The sequence below is a fragment of the Syngnathus floridae genome, chromosome 10 (assembly GCF_059516105.1).
Source record: "Syngnathus floridae isolate MCC-2025c chromosome 10, RoL_Sflo_1.0, whole genome shotgun sequence".
In the NCBI taxonomy this organism is placed as follows: Eukaryota; Metazoa; Chordata; class Actinopteri; order Syngnathiformes; family Syngnathidae; genus Syngnathus; species Syngnathus floridae.
This window is the reverse complement of record NC_142422.1, coordinates 907,760-923,638: the sequence shown is the minus strand read 5'-3', so window position 1 is coordinate 923,638 and position 15,879 is coordinate 907,760. Positions and strand designations below refer to the sequence as shown.

The 15,879-nt window shown below is 42.0% G+C and overlaps 3 protein-coding genes across 5 annotated transcripts; all 3 read left to right on the top strand.

Annotated features, from left to right (window-relative positions):
• The first annotated feature begins 61 nt into the window (after nucleotides 1-61).
• On the top strand, nucleotides 62-2,509 carry LOC148391547 (FXYD domain-containing ion transport regulator 11-like). The gene is made up of 7 exons (XM_088386716.1): nucleotides 62-200; nucleotides 1,028-1,069; nucleotides 1,257-1,289; nucleotides 1,399-1,413; nucleotides 1,649-1,723; nucleotides 1,968-1,992; nucleotides 2,159-2,509. Exons 1-7 carry the CDS (start codon nucleotides 77-79, stop codon nucleotides 2,187-2,189), a joined length of 345 nt encoding a protein of 114 aa, XP_088242842.1. The 5' UTR covers nucleotides 62-76; the 3' UTR covers nucleotides 2,190-2,509.
• Nucleotides 2,510-2,696: 187 nt separating this feature from the next.
• Nucleotides 2,697-8,950, top strand: fxyd3 (FXYD domain containing ion transport regulator 3). The gene is made up of 8 exons (XM_088386717.1): nucleotides 2,697-2,948; nucleotides 6,444-6,493; nucleotides 6,944-6,976; nucleotides 7,338-7,361; nucleotides 7,438-7,512; nucleotides 7,632-7,668; nucleotides 7,758-7,801; nucleotides 8,300-8,950. Exons 2-8 carry the CDS (start codon nucleotides 6,460-6,462, stop codon nucleotides 8,317-8,319), a joined length of 267 nt encoding a protein of 88 aa, XP_088242843.1. The 5' UTR covers nucleotides 2,697-2,948; nucleotides 6,444-6,459; the 3' UTR covers nucleotides 8,320-8,950.
• A 152-nt stretch (nucleotides 8,951-9,102) lies between these two features.
• Nucleotides 9,103-15,617, top strand: LOC148391545 (proline-rich transmembrane protein 1-like). Of its 3 annotated transcripts, none has more exons than XM_088386715.1 (4): nucleotides 9,103-9,266; nucleotides 9,373-9,555; nucleotides 9,986-10,213; nucleotides 14,447-15,617. In XM_088386715.1, exons 2-4 carry the CDS (start codon nucleotides 9,379-9,381, stop codon nucleotides 14,594-14,596), a joined length of 555 nt encoding a protein of 184 aa, XP_088242841.1. In that variant the 5' UTR covers nucleotides 9,103-9,266; nucleotides 9,373-9,378; the 3' UTR covers nucleotides 14,597-15,617. The 3 variants fall into 3 exon arrangements, with proteins under 3 accessions (XP_088242841.1, XP_088242840.1, XP_088242839.1); XM_088386714.1 differs by having other exon boundaries at nucleotides 9,103-9,280; XM_088386713.1 differs by having other exon boundaries at nucleotides 9,103-9,555.
• Nucleotides 15,618-15,879: the final 262 nt, after the last annotated feature.

The following is a 15,879-nucleotide window of genomic DNA, read 5'->3' as shown; positions in this document are numbered from 1 at the left end:
AGTCACCCCTGCACCTCACACACACGTGCACGCACTCACACACTCATACGCACATGCTTTCACATGCACATACACTATGGTTTATACTCCAAACAAAGAGGAGGAGCAGGTGAAACAAAAACAGGTGCTACTGAAAAGAAAGACTTCTGTCCAGGCTGCCGCTGAGCAACATTCGCACACCATTTGCACCATTTGCTCAGGTAAGCATTAAGAGGCGGGGGGTGGGGGGGGGGGGGTCAGCTTTCTTTAAATAGGTTGCTTTGAGTTTTGTTGCAAGTTAATGAAAATCAAAATGATATCAAGAAGAACAAATGTTTAAAATGAAGAGTAAGTGTTGGTGTTGTTGCAATCTTTGAGATTTGAAAGTCAAACATCTGCATGGCCTTCACCAATGTCATGCTAGCTGATAGTCACGGTGACCCAGAGGTCATGATGCCAAATATTCTTTCTACTATATGTTCATTCCTTCCATTTGGGGTGGACTAACTCCAAGAGATGCACGTTGCAGATCAGAACAGAAAAAAACAAATGCTTTGGCTCATTTTCAAATTGACTTTTGGAAGTTCACCTTGCTTCTGCTTCATTACTTTGCAAGGTCAAAGGTGAGTTTCTAAATAGAACATTTCTGTCACGCTACAAAAAGGTTCGAAATGTCTACTCATTAATAGAAATAGAAAATGACACCAAATTAGATGTACTTGTTATTTTCCAAGAATGTTTTTTGATAAGGTTTGATTACGTAAGACCTTTGATTTTGTCTTTGTGTGACTGCGTGTGTATTTAAGAAGGGTTTTATGAAAGTTGATTGGAAACTTTGCTGTTTTTTCTCCAAACATGCAAAGTGCATCCCTGCTGATGGGATTGTGCCCTTTCACACCCCAAGGACGTGCCTTCTAAAGAGTGTGTGCGTGTGTGTGTGTGCGCGCGCATGTCCAAAGCAAGGGCAAAGTCATGAGAACCAAATAGCATGTCCTATTCAATTTCACTGTGATGTTTTCTTTGACCTCTCTCCTTTCTGTCCAAACAGAGTTGAAGATGGGACATTTCACACTGCTAACAGTGATAGCAGGTAGCATGCAAAATAAATCCACAGCATTTATTTCTTGTCATGACACATTTTCCTTTCATAGTAATAATTAATAAATAAGAAATATAATAAGAAACACAATAAATAATAAAGAAAGTAAGAGTGCCCCATTCGCTTCAGGCTAACAAGCAATTCCACAAGTAAGAAATTGTCTGTTTTTCTCTTCTAGTACTCTTCAGTCTCTTCGCTGAAACTGAAGCAGGTAAGGCGAAAACTTTGCCCCCCCCCCTCGTCTGCCTTGGCTTGTAAACTGGTTGGTGGGTGGAGAAACGTAACCTTGCTGTTTTCTGTCTCTCCTGTTTGCTGTGTAGGTGCATTTGTTTATAGTAAGTACACATCCTCGATTTCATCTATTGAAAGGGCTCATTGTGTATTTCGACATATTTCTAAAATGAACAGATTTATTCTGGCCAAGATAAATATCTGCTCTTACATAACGTGCTTGAATGCAAAATCGATTTCATATTTGATGAAGTTGATAGATTTATTTTTATGAACTAGATCAACATGGAAGAGAAGTGAATCCCTTCAATGTGTAAACTCTTTTTTTTTTTTTGACAGACTATGAAAGGCTTCGAATTGCGGGTCTGATCTGCTCAGGCTTTTTATTCATCGGAGGACTTGCTGTTATACTGTGTAAGTGCCGCACACTCAAACGGAAATTCAAGTTGCATTATTGACATTATTTCACATTGCCTCAGGTCACTCTTTAGGAACGAGTCAATATTCTGTCATATCATAATTTCTTATTTTTGATAATGAGTGATGAGCTTTCAAACATAATTGCGCTTCCATGAAAGCTTGTCACTCCACATATGATGATGATCACACAAAAATCTGTGATCTCCTCTAACCAAATGACCTTGGTTTTCTTTCACAGACAACAAGTGCTCCAGAGGCTCCAAGTAAGATTATTTATCTCTGTTTTTTTTTAACTCCCGCCCCTACTATTGAGTGAATTTGCAAACAGCCTCCCCTAATCCGTTTGTCTGGTTTTTGTTTGTTTGTTTTCCACCATGCTAAATAACTAACTGCTGCCTTTCCTCCCCTCCCTCCCTCCTCCCATTGCAGGAAAGACAAAGATGACAGCAGTGAAATCTGATATGGAACCTGCCAAACTGGTTTTCTTGTGGGACAAGAACCGACTGGAGAAGGATAGGAGGAAACGCGCCACCTCAGGTTGATCCGCAAATTTCAGGGTGGGGAAGAAAAAAAAAAAATAATGGTAGACAAAACTTCTCAAGACTTGATGCTTTCATAAGATCTGAGTAAGCGCAAATCTATTGCAAATGCAAAATGTTATATAATAACACTTGCTCAAGCATGATTGCATGAATGATATGTTTTAGAAGCTCGTTCCCTTGGTCAAATATTTCAGTAAGAGAAATGAAATAAAAAGATATAATATTGTATACAATACAACATGAAAGCCTTGTAACTAATGTCAATGCGGAAAGGTTGATGGGTGAATCAATGACGGGAGCGAACGAACTCGACATGTTCTCTCTCGTTGAGCAAACACTGGAGCGAGCAAGCGAGCGAGTGAGCCAGCGAGCGAGAGAGCGACACTCCCCCTCCCTCCCTCCCTCCCTCCCTCCAGATTGCAAGTCCTGACCCAGAATCAGCCCGGTTCGTCAGAACGTCCCCCCTCAGCTGCTTGTTACGACATAAGAAACCGATTTGGGATCGGACCACGAGTCCACTCTCTTTTGAACTTCCCATTTGCAAACTCCTGCCAACCTGTGGGAGCGTTTGGGTGGTGACGGACGCTGACCCACAAGAATCCACGGCGGCGATTGTGTCGCGTGATCTTCCATCGTCTTCGTGACACAAACTTTTTTGGGATTCCCGGCTGTCGAGGGTAAGTCAAACGAAGCGTTTAGAAGTGACTTTTTTGAATGTCCTCCTCCTTTAAGATATGTGGTAATCAAGCTCCATTTTCGGAGCATCTTTCAAGTCAGTTGACATATGTAGTGTGGTTCCTTGCGCAAAGCAATACGCAGCATAATAAGACGCTCTGTGTCGTGCTTACAAAAAACTGCTTAAAACTTTTGGTATTTTTCAATCACCTCTTACAATACTCAACAACCGTGGAGGGAGGGAGGGACAATAGCTGATCGACTGGCTTTCAAAAAGAAATGAGTGACACTCATTCTGTGAAAAAGCATCGAAATGTGTGCACATGATTATTTCATTTAACAGGCATTACTGCGCCTTTCTATTCTGTTCTGTGCGTACGCGCGCGCGTGCGCGTGTGAAAAAGGCCAGCTGATAAACGCACTGCTGATAACTTTGACTTCTGTGGACTTAGACAAATAGATGTAAATAGATGTGCCCTTCAAATGAATGCGCATTCTGGACAAGTCATATCACAACTATTGCAACTATTGAGTTTAGTGACGTCTAGTTGATAGCGGGTGCTTTACCTCCCAAGCCCAATTCATGGTTTCAAATGTTCATTTAGTGTTGATTGATATTCTCTCAATTAAAGCTCTCCATTATCATTTCGAAATGTAATTTCCTCAAGATCGTGGTCGTGTTTTCATGAATGACTTGACCTACTCGTAATTGAACAGTTCAGATGTTGGAGGATTTTTTTTTAAAAAAGTTCCTTTTATAAAAAATAACGTAAATGAAATGTGCTTGCCTCTGGTAACCATTCAGGGTACTGCCTACTGCCTGAAGTCAGCTTCAGAAAATGGATGGCTGGAAATGTGCGTTGCAAATGAAGCAGAAAAAAACTCATAGGTCAACTAAATAGATTCGATACATTTGCTCTTTATAAAAGTTCCTTTCAAAAGAATTGTATGACCAAATGATGGTGTGAAATGCCGTTCCAGAAACAAAATGCAAAATTTAGATATGAAGGGAATTGCACAATATTATACTAGCTAGCGAGTGTGAGCATCACAGGCTTGACTTCTGATGAGACGTTTGATTGACCACTTTTTGGAATATTGTTGGTTGAATCTGGTGAGACAGGTTCAAGTTAGTATTAAACTTTAGGCAGCGCTAGCATTGTTTTGCGCTCAATCGCCAGAGAGAGAAATTCCCGGCCATTTTCACCGTGATTCCCGTCGCTTGGCCTTGAATACTTTATTTTAGCGTCCGCGTTACGGCTTCCGTGATTGGCTTCAGCATGAACCGGCTCCTCATCTTCATTAGGGTTGGTTGAAAGTGGCAAACATTTGCCACTAGTTTGAATGTGTTTTCTTGTCACCAGAAAAACTGACGCCGACAATTACAACTGTCGACAAAAGTCTTTACGACCCTGAACAAAAAATCAATATGCACAACCCTCGCAAACGTTGGCCAGACAGAGACAGCTTGATCTATCTTTCCTTTCCCAGACGAGACGAGACGAGACGAGACAGAGTCTCCTTTCTTCTGTCCTTGTATGACTGGAGACAGAAAGAAACAAAGGGACTCGGAAAGAACGGCCAAGAGAGGGCATCTCCACGGGGAGCTGCTCTTGCTCTTAACATTATTTTTCGGAAATAATTGCAACTTTTTCCTCCTGATGTTCTCATCCAAAAATGCCTTCTCAATACCTGATACAACCTTTGGAAAATGTTTTCTGGAGGGAAGTCCTTCCTGATGGCCCTCAATGACAAGAGAATGTGACTCACTGCCTCAGTATGTATCACTCCCTTTTTTCCCCGCCTTCCCTTTCCTTTCCTGACAGTGTCACTCCTTCCTTTCATAAGCGCTCCCTCTCTTTTCCTCACTCACTAATTCCTTCAGGATGAAACTTTTCACTTTGTCATGAAAGTAGTTCAACTATACTAGCGTCTGTTTCTCAGGCTTGTGTGAAAATGTGGAATCCAGTGCTGCCAATGTAGGAACAAAAAAATGCCGCACAACAACAGCTGTCTTTGTTGTGTTCTACAGGAACGCACACACACACACAGGAACAATGACGACAATGACGATATATCTATCTCCATTTTTAGCAAAATTCTGGGATGGCAGCGGCCGTGCTGAAGTTTGACTGTGTACATGAGCTCTCGCTTTCCGCTGTCTCCACCTTGAACTAACATTTCAACTCCACAAGAGAAGCGGCAGTGGCGGTGGTGTCAATTCGTCTCCGCCCACACTATGCACTTTGTTTGTCCTTGCATCTGGAATCACACACCCAACTTAGCCTTTTAGTTTTCTCACCTTCAGTTTGCCCCCCCCCCTGGGGCTTCTCTTCTTCTTGCTCTCTGCCCTTTTCTCTCCTCTTTCAGTCTTCTCACCATGATCCTCCCTCTCTCTCTCTCTCTGTCTGTCTGTCTCCTGAGGTTAAGCGTCCTCTTGTGGTTGTTGGCTCGTTTCCCATGCTGCACATTCTCACTGCCTCATCCTGGGTTGCTGTGGAGAAGCACCAAGAGTGAAGAAGCACTTTGCCCTGCTCTTCCTCTTTCCTGCCAGCCTACCATCAGCATAGCCCTTTTTGTTTTCCATATCTTAGTTTTCACTCTGAGCTCCGTTTGTTCGTGCACTAACAACGTGATTTGCTCGCCAGTAAGCGACACCGTAAATGAAGTGTTCTCGTAGATCTACAGGCAGCAGCACATTTACGTATGTCATGGGTGCAAGAAAACAGGCCCAGGTGTGTTTGCTCTTGAGCTCTCAAGTGCTCTCGTGGAAAATCACTGCAGTGATGCAGAAGATGTTTTTCTTACCCTTTGCTGCGTCGTCATCGTTACGTAGACGCCCCGAAATGCTTTGGGATCTAATTATACACCGCTCGTAAAAGAAGTTCCATACATACGTACATATTTTATATGAGGACTTTAGAAAATAGGATTAACATTGGGACAAGAAGGAGCTTTGAAGGCTTAGTGCACGCTAACAATGTTGTCATGGATTTTTCTGTCAGCCGAGAAAGCCAATTTGTAAAAACAGCATCTCCTAGGGGACATGCATGATTCATATTTAATGTCATAAAGTTTGAAAAAAAAAATAGAAGGCTATGAGCGATTCAATTGCACAAAAGTCTTGGCTGAAATCAGCTTTGGCAGTCAAATTGGAAGACATTATGCTTATTGGCACCATTGTTACTGGAGCTAATATATTCACAAGCGAGCATTTGTTCATTGGAATAGCAGGAGTGCAGCACCTCCAAATAATCTTTTCATTGTCATCATGTTAGGAATGAAGGTGGCAAACAGGTAATTTCATATTTTCACATGAGAACAAGGGACTAGGCCAAAATTTTGTTGTTGTTGAATTTACTCAATTTCATTTCATCAAGTGGTTGCAAGAAATAAAACCGTCTGACCCCGGATACATTTTGAAGTAATTCATGCATGTAATAATCACCATTAAGTTGTGTTTTGCATCCTTGTTGATACCCATTTCTATCTTACAGGTGAGCAAGCGAGAAGATGTCAAAGATCTGTGCTTTGGTGTTAATGACAAGTGAGTCAAATTAATTACATTCTATGTCATCCAAGATTATCCACAACAATTAAGTCTGAATAATTAGAACTCTGGAAGTAGTCGAACGAAAGAACAGGCAATCTGGGTTGGCAAGTGAAGCCCTGCCGCCCTCTGCTGGCCATTTTCTGCATGTGAATGTTAAAGAAAAAAAAAACATCGCGACCATTGTGAGGTTAAGCGGTTAAGAAAATGCTTGCACGGATGGACATTATGTTCCATTTTAGGCTCCAATAAAGTAATCATCAAGTTCTTGACTAATATAAAAGCACAACCAAATGTTTATTTTGTTCAAAGAAAAGATATTTAAAAAAGAAAAAACACAATGATCATGACTGTCTATATTTTAATGACGCTAATGTTTGTGTTTTTGCTGCTATTTGAAAACTAATGTCTGCTCACCCTATGATGTGCTTCTCCCATCTTTTCCAGCCATCTCACTGGTGATTGCTGAAGAACAGAAACGTAAGAATGCCTTGACTGGGTGTATATTTTTGCCCCAAAAAAACCCCCCCATCTTGACACTGGTGGTCAATCATTAGTTAGGACCTCAAACTAGGTCATAGTGTCCACTCATTTCACATTGTGTTGACTTTTATGTTCCTGCTGAAAGTTCTAGGACTGTCACAAAATCAATTGTCACCTCTTCTTGCTCACTGAACGAATCAAAGTTCACAGGATCTCTTTGTAGACGTGCTGGTTGGATCCTCTGGCCATCAATGAACGGGAACATTTGTTCAAATCTCTTGTCCTAACAGTCCTGGACCTTTTCTGACATGATTTCCTTTACCTGATCCTCAAACCAACTTTGTTTTGTGTCTTACAGCTGACGATGACCCATTTACCTTTGGTAAATACTCTTATTTGACCTGTTTGACGATATGACCTGCTTTTGTATCATCTTACGGAAATCCCGCTCCCCACAGACTACCACAGACTGCGTGTTGGAGGTCTGATTCTCGCAGCGGTCCTTTGTCTTATTGGCATTACCATCCTGTTCAGTAAGATGCAAACACACACACAGTTCCTTTGACAGTCATGTGTAGATAAGAACCGTCAAAAAATAATAAAAGAATGATCTCCCGTATCACATAAAAGCTCCACTTTTCTCTTGGCACAGGTGGCCACTGCAGGTGCAAGTTCAAGCAAGACAAAAGGTGCACTAAAGCATGCTTACAAGATTACAGTTAAAAGTGTGGAAAAAGGGATTTAACTTGTCTCACTTATGGCGCTCATCTTTCTACAGGAGGAGGGCAGGAAGCAACGTTCAGGCAATGCTAAATGACCAAGGTAATGTCAACTCATCGAACAGACACGACAAATGCTGCTCAAGGCCCTGGCCAAGTCACATTCACATAGCGGCTCAAAAAAAAAAACATCAGCAACTGGAAACAGTGCAATCTTTGCTGTTGAAATATTGACAATTTGATCACCATCCTGCCAAAGTCTAAACTTATGTTTACTCCATTCATTTGTCGACTATGAATGGACTCCAAAAATCAAATAAACTAACCCTTGGTTTTACTGTGGTTTTGTGCTGGTACTCTTGGAGTCATCATGTACCAGCAAGACAAAAACAAAATAGCTGAGATTCAAACAGCCGAAACGTTGGGCAACCCGTGCTAGCTGGTAACGGCCTGTTTGGTTTTGCTTTTGCTGCTGCTGTTTTAACTTGCTTTTGAGACCAGCAGAATAAAGAAATTGCATCTGCAGGAAGGGAAACGTAAATAATCCATAATAACATTCAAATCATTTGTGTGTCACCCCTTTCATCCCCTTTGTCTGCAGGTCATGCTTGTGATTGCTAGAAGTTCACAAGAACACGACTTCCCCGAAAAAAGCAGCAGCAGCAGCAGCAGCAGCAGCAGCAGCCTATTTGAGGCGGGGATTTTCAACGTTAGGGAAACCAACAGGAAGTTGTCAGATGTCGGCTTGTTCCGATAACAGTTGCTCTGTAGCCAGCTCTTCCCGGCACTCACAAACACACACACACACTTGCATTTGAAAACACACACTGTTATTGAATTCCATTTTTTTTTTTACTTTGTCATAATTATTCATCACTTTGGGTTAAAAGCTTGAATTTATTAAAGTTGATGTGACCTGTTACACAAACCAATTACCAAAACATTTTCTTATATACAGAAGTTGTGTCAATGTATCTCACTACTCTGTATTGCGTGTTCAAGAAAAATTGTAGAGCTAAACATTAGCTATGCTATTAGCAGCCTAACGCGTGTTTCATGTATCCATGCCAAATACATCAGATGCACCGAGTAATAATTATTCATGAGCTACGTTACATTTCGAGTGGTATCACTAATTGCTGATCATCTTTTAACTTTCCAATTTAGCTTCTTTGAGCAATGCAGTTGATGTCACCATCACCATTCAGAAACAGTTTCTGCCATGTCCCAATTAAAGAATTGTTCAAATAAATACGAAAAGCACTTTCATTTGGGTATTTCGAGGGTGCGTGCGTGACCGACCGAAGCGACTGATGCGTTAAAAGTAGGGGGGCGTTTTTGTGAACCAAGGATAAATCTAATAAAAATGATTTGCGTTTATAGAGCACATTTTTGAAATGCCAATATTTGCTGCGGATATCTGCTACGTCACGCACGTCTGAGCGCGCTGATTAAATGGATGCTTTTATTTTGAAAGTGTTGAGGAACCTGTAGCGTTTTCTCGCTCAACCTGACACAGCTCTGCAAAGACGAGCCCTCTTCGTTTCTTCAAACATCACTAGGTCAAAGTGAGGTTAACTTGGTAAACGTACAAAAAGTATCCATCTCTATCAAAAGGATACTGACCTTGGATCTTATCGGCGTCCTATTTTCCGTCTCTCTTTCCGAAAGCAGACTATTATGGACCCCAGCGGACCTCCGAAGGAATGGCCGAATGAGAAGTCGTCCATGGGCCAGGCGCCCCCTCCGCCCTACCAGGACAATCCGTACCCAGGTTACAACCAGCCTGGGCCGGGGTATCCCCAGCCAGGGCTAGGGTACCCCCAGCCAGGAGTCGGCGGTTATCCACAGGCTCCGGTGAGTTGTGTATGCCTGTTTGTGAAGTTATGTTAATTTATTTAGATCTAATAAAAAGCCATGTTTTTCTTTTGAAGAACAATCGAACAGCATGTTACTTTATTTAGGTATAATAAAGTCCTGTTTTTCTTTTGGAAAACAATCAAACATTTTGATGAACGCTCTCAAATTGTTCGCTCCACACAATTTCTGACCTTGTTTAAAACATACAAAAAAGGGTGATATTCTGCCATATTTATTTTATTGAAATTTTCGATTTTTAATGTCAAGTTTTGACCTCAGAGGACAGGACGGCGTCGAGTTGAGAATTGCGGTCTCAAATTCACAACGTAGTTTTATGACGGCTGTGATTGGGAAATTCACTACCCGTTCTGTAGTATGTCAATTCCATTGGAAGTAGAAGTGAATATTGTAATCATGGCTCTTCCAGGAGTCTGGATATCCGCCATATGGCGGCGGCCCTGCGCACGGACAGCAGCCGTACGTGTCGGGTCAAGCGTACCCGCCCCAGCAAGGCATGGTCACCGTTCAGCCCACGGTGTTCGTGACGCGCGGGCCGCTGGAGAACCCTGTCAACGACCACCTGTGCTACTCCATCTTCACGCTCATCTGCTGCTGCCTGCCTCTTGGAATTGCAGCCCTCGTCTACTCCATTAATGTGAGTAATTCAAGTCATTAGCAATTTTTCAGCCGGCCGTCCATCCGTCCGTCCGTCTGTCCGTCCGTCCTCAAAAATGGGCTGGGAAAATCCAGGGCTTGTTTTTTTCTGAGAATGCTTGGCATTCAAAGAGTTAACGTTAAAGAAAACAAAAACAAAAAAAGGAATATAAAATATAATTTGATCCACTTTTTCGTTTGTAGCAGAAACAATTTGAAGTGCATCAATTTGCCTGAAATGGAAAAAAGACGAAATCCTTATTTCAACTAGAATCATTTTTGGCATATGAACAATGAAATGAAAGAAAATCAATAAATAACAATAATCAATTCCAATTGATCAGCAACATGAATTCAGGAGCACAATAACATATTAACACTTGAACCTACAAACCAACAATTTGTGCTGTTTTTTTTTTAATCATCAAAATGAGGAAGCCAGAGCGAATGACTACAATGAGCCCGTTTTGCAGCAGCCAGGTTTGAAGCGTGACACTGCCACTCCCAGCTCCTGTTTAATGTTTAGCTAGCACCCACTGGACCTGCTCTTTGTCTTAAGTGCAGCCACAGCAGAGATGATATGATGTTGCAAAAGGGTGCCCATAGAATTCCCTCAGCCTCAGCCTCACCACTTTTCTCCCCAGTAAGCGTGCATCTGCACAACAACAAAAATTCACAGCAGGAAATGAATCTGTGGTGATTTCATTAAGGGCTCTTGGAAGATGAGATTTATGAGAAACTGGTCCACCCACGTTCGGAGCTGGCTTCCTGTTTCTCAGTGTGTCTACAGCCCAGAAGTCAGAGGCAGGCAGGCAGGCAATGTCATGTATTTTGTTTCCTCCCTTGGTTAGTCATGTTATCTTGTCAAACTTGGGCTGTATTACCACCAAAATTCATGTTTTAATAAACAATGGCTGCAGCATATTCAAAGTTCCCCATGTCAAGGAATAGCTTCTCTTTTCACATGGAGCCAGTTCAGTTCCCACTTCTGCTGCAGCAGCTGTGGAAAGCAAAAACACACTTGAGTGGCTGTCGATGATGCAGATATATTTCCTCGTTGAGAAATGGACTCAGACGGCACGAAACGTCGTCTGAAAAACAAAATGCCCATTCATCACATTGGCAAATGTGAACACTCATTGCATTCAGCCACCTTCCGTTCTTCTAGCTACAAATGTTGCTATCCCGGGACACAATTTCTTTCTTTCTTCCTTCCCATGGTCCATGTTCGAGGTCTCATGCAATGCACCATGCAACAGGGCCATCCTGCTGACTTTGTCTTCTTCCACCATACTTGGCAGCGGCTGGCTGAGAGCCCCGAGTCAGGAAAGCACCCAAGATAAAGAAGTGCCATCTCATTGGTTATTCAAGCTTTTGCGTCATTGCGACAGCTTCTCTTTCAATTTCCTTCATACAAACAAGCTTTGCCCATGACAAGCTCCAGACTGTAGAAAGCGGGAACATGCCTGTTTTACATCATCTTTCCACTTTGCTTTTCAAAGCCATACAGCACAATTACCTCCTGAAGTAAGCTTGGATGGGCTCCAGCATTCCACCGACCGACCCTGGCGAGCGAGCGAGGGGGGAGGGAGGGAGGATGGATAAGCAGTTCCGAGAATGCATTTGAATGTTTTGGGAAAACTAGGGAAAGTACATTAGTTTCATTTATGGGATCTTTTCCTTTACATTGAAGGTTTTTTGTTAAGATATGAATTAGATGAAAAAAGATTCTGTAAAAAAAAAAAAAAAACTCACACCAGAAAACAAGCCTAAAATTACTATTGAATCTGTTCTGGAGTTTATTTTCCTGAATACGCTATTTTTAATGCCCATGTACGGACCATCAGAGAGGTCTTATGATGAATACTAAACAGATACTCCCAATATCAGAAAAGGGAAGGGAGGGGGCGGGGCGCGTTGCACAAGTAATGCACTTGCAGGAACACATTAGGGAAATACTGTCCAATAAATGGACATCATTGCTTTCTACAATAGCACGTGACTAATAGAGTAGGGAAAGATAGAAAGCAGCTCCCTCGCTGAACTGCTAAGAAAAATGAGTCCCATATTTGTGTTTGCTTGCTGCACTTTCAGCAGCCGGCCGGCTGGCTGGCAGGCTGGCTGGCTGGTTGCACTTTCAGCAGCTTGTCTTTTCTAAATACGTTTGTCTTGCTTTTGTAACCTCTTGTCATGTCCTATTTTGGGTATCTTAAAGTCCAATTCCCCCCTCGCTCAAGCTCACTGGGCCTGCTACATCTCCACCAATCTTTGGCAGCGCTCGGACTTTTGCTGGCGCCAATTTATGTAAACAGTCTCATTTCTTCATCCACTGCACGGCTCACGTTGAACTCTCTCTCTCTCTCGTCCGTCCGTCGATAAACTCCATACGATATTAATCCTGGCTAATGTTTTTGCTAACGTTAGCATATTCCATGCCAAAGTTCTTTTCTTCACATTTTCTATGCTTCAGAATAAGACAAGTTTGGCGAGTAGATGTGCATACTCGTGAATGCTTAGTTCATCTAATCATTGTACGTATGTGAACTTGAGCTCAATGGGACCTTTTTGAATCCTGATCTACACCTGCTCACTCGCTAACAAAACAAAGTCAACAATGACAAGAATGGCCGCCTTACTGTTGTCTTTTTGTACGTGGCAATCGCGATCATATTCATCATTGCGTAATCAAGTGCGTGTATTGTTACAAGGCTCCAAATCCTAATGATTTGATCTCTCAGGAGGAAGGAAATTTGAAATGCAGCATCCATACAAGAAGGGTCCTGTGACTGTGTCATCAAACACGTCTTTGTTCCCCAAATGGTTAGCAAGTAAGGAGCCCAGACAATATCAGCCACTGTTTGTTCTCTCTGGCTGAAAATATGATTCGTATTTCCTGTTGTTATCAAGTGCCCTTGGGCTGCCAACAAGGTACTAGTCCTCACTAAATGGATCATTCAAACTAACACAAAGGTCCATGTGCTTTTAATACAATGTCCATAGACTAGACTTCAGCAGTTATTGCGTAGGTTTTTTTTTTTTTTGCTTCTGCAATGTTGACAACTCTCATTTTGATGCAAATGTGGAACAGGATGTAGATTGGCTGGAAATAAAAGTCTAGTTTCCATCCCACAACGGCACACAGAGCGCTAGCTAGACCTGCGCAACCAAGATAGGGCCCTGAGTCTTTTATGACTTTTCAGATTAAAGTTCAACGCATGGAAAAATTGTTCCACGACAACCTTTTGGACAGTAAAGCAGCGCCATTGTGTTTTGAACAGTGGCGACAAAGTGAGAAAGGCAGCTGCTGGCAATCGTGAGCTTATGCACAGCACGCCCACAAACATGTGTTGTATATGATCACATAGCTCTCTCTCAGATTTCCACAATTGTCATACCTTGCCACTTCCACTTTCCCCTTCTTATGTATGTCCCGCAAAGCAAAAGCTACACTCATGTAACCAAGTGTATGATAAGGCCGCTCCTTTCGTGGAATTTGAACCAGCATTTTGGCTCCAGACCATCTCAAACTTCATATCTTTGAGGATTATTTGGTATTTCCGTTGCATAAGTGTGTTAGTATAAGAAGGAGTGTCCTTCCTAACTTTATTGGGTCAAACACAGTTGGCCGGCCTTGTTTTTCTCCACAGTCATATAGTGTAACGTGATCCCTGTATCCCCTGCTGAGAGGGAATTTCAAGCGTTTGGTCCTCCTCCACCACCACAACAAGGGCGGGCGGGCGGGCGGGCACGGCACTCTCCAGGGGAGGGGCGGGTCCAGTTAAAGAAAGACCCATACTTGAAGTTGTTTGGTGGGGGCAACATTTGATTTCATCTGGCCGTCGGGGTCTTTGTGTTAAAGGTACGTTCTCCAAACATCTCCTGCTAAACCTTGCTGGTGTTGCACGGTATACCCATACCAGTACTGTCCCTCCCTCAATATTTCACCGGCTTGACAGATTTGAATGCAAAAGTCAATCACAAACACCAACCATGACACTGACAGCTGATTTATTTTCTCATCTCGTTATGGAAGAAGTGGCCCGCTGAAGCCTCCCTTGAAACACTTTGTGTTGGATAAAGACTTGTGCTATAAATATTAAAGAGCCGCCTGCTTGTTATTGGTTTTGGAATGACGTCAAAGGGAGGTAGTATTTAACGTCAGCAGCCACTCAGAAGCGCCACGTACTTGAACATTTTGCTTCTTATTTACGTATGTGACTTTTTTTTACATCAGACCCGAGAAGCAAACCACAGCGGGGATCGGCAAACGGCTGAGCGGTGCAGTCGGACGGCCAGGACCCTGAACCACGTGTCCCTGGGACTCGGCATCGGGGGCTTCATCCTCTTGATTATCTACGCTGTGGTCGTTTTCAGCCTGGTGTAAATGGTAAATGACTCGTAATCCGATTCCCCGTTTTCAAATGTATTCAGATAAAAGGCTGCCGTACAATTGAAGTCACCAAAGGAAAAATGTGCGAAAAGCGTGTTAGAGCATTCGATACGTTTTGCTTTTTTTGCAACTTTTTGCAACAAAATTCAAGTTATTGCGACCAATATTTGAGCCAGGTGGATTGTGAAATCTTTACAAGCCAGCTTCATTGGTGTTTAGTACATGCATGATCATTACCTCCACTAAAAATATCTTGTTTTCAGAATTGGAATTTCTCCCTGAGAAATGTTAATCACTTCAATAAATTGGGGATTTAAAAAGATAAATAAATCAATGTCTTGCAACTCCCCCACCAAGTTTCTTAGAAGTCGCTTATGTAGGTCTTTTTTTTTTTTTTTGGGTGCAGATAAATGTTGGTGGGGGTTTTGGATTCAAAAGGGATCACAAGTGGTCTTCCTTCCCCTGTAAAATGAATGTCAAGGATGATTTCCTCGCCCTTTACAAAGATGTATGACTTGTATTATCTCTGGCTTAGTGGTTCGCCTTTGATGCCTTAAAACTTGATTGTTGTTCCACCGCACATGCCATTGTCAAAAAATTTACTTTTACATTATTATTACTGTAGCTTTCTTCTACCGTGCTTTTGAATGTTACCTGTGATAACTAACCTTCAGAAATGTATGCTTTTCCATCACGTCATGAAAACTAATCAAAGAATTTGCTAGAGGAGAGATGTCATCATCTCCTTCTCCAAGAGCTGCCATAATTAAGTGATTTTTTTATTTTTTTTGGGTGAAGCCAAATAGTACAATGTACCCCTGGTCACAAAACCAGCAGAAGGTTGGCCATAGCCAATCCATGGTGATGGTTATGAGGTGGTTGTTGTTAATTGCAATTTGTCCTTGCAAAGTGTTTATGTTCTTCTCTCACGCAAAGCTGAAAAAACATCGTATGTATACTTTGTAACAAACTTCTTTATAAATAAAGTTCAGAATAATTTGAAACTAAAAATGCACACTTTGCTTTTGACTCATTTTACCACCAGACAGTTTTGATTTGATCTGTTATTTTTCAACAAAATACAAAGAATAATGGCAGCATTTATTTGACATTATGACAAAGTGGGTCAATATTTGTCAAGTTAGCGACTGATTTCTCCCATTGGCACGGAACAAGAATAAATGATCTCTGACGTAATACAGTTGAGTAAATATCCTGTAAATCATTCAACTACAATGTCGTGAATCGAACGATTTGGTGAACGATTCTTTTGAACG

Bases quoted from the DNA above. Each gene is read 5' to 3' on its own strand.
- LOC148391547 (XM_088386716.1), top strand. From the start codon at position 77: ATGGTTTATACTCCAAACAAAGAGGAGGAGCAGGTGAAACAAAAACAG. The intron at 1,070-1,256 runs GTAGCATGCAAA...TTTCTCTTCTAG, and splicing joins ACTGCTAACAGTGATAGCAG to TACTCTTCAGTCTCTTCGCT. The intron at 1,724-1,967 runs GTAAGTGCCGCA...TTTCTTTCACAG, and splicing joins AGGACTTGCTGTTATACTGT to ACAACAAGTGCTCCAGAGGC.
- fxyd3 (XM_088386717.1), top strand. From the start codon at position 6,460: ATGTCAAAGATCTGTGCTTTGGTGTTAATGACAA. The intron at 7,669-7,757 runs GTGCACTAAAGC...ATCTTTCTACAG, and splicing joins AAGTTCAAGCAAGACAAAAG to GAGGAGGGCAGGAAGCAACG. The intron at 7,802-8,299 runs GTAATGTCAACT...CTTTGTCTGCAG, and splicing joins GGCAATGCTAAATGACCAAG to GTCATGCTTGTGATTGCTAG.
- LOC148391545 (XM_088386715.1), top strand. From the start codon at position 9,379: ATGGACCCCAGCGGACCTCCGAAGGAATGGCCGAATGAGAAGTCGTCC. The intron at 9,556-9,985 runs GTGAGTTGTGTA...TGGCTCTTCCAG, and splicing joins GCGGTTATCCACAGGCTCCG to GAGTCTGGATATCCGCCATA. The intron at 10,214-14,446 runs GTGAGTAATTCA...TTTTTACATCAG, and splicing joins CCCTCGTCTACTCCATTAAT to ACCCGAGAAGCAAACCACAG.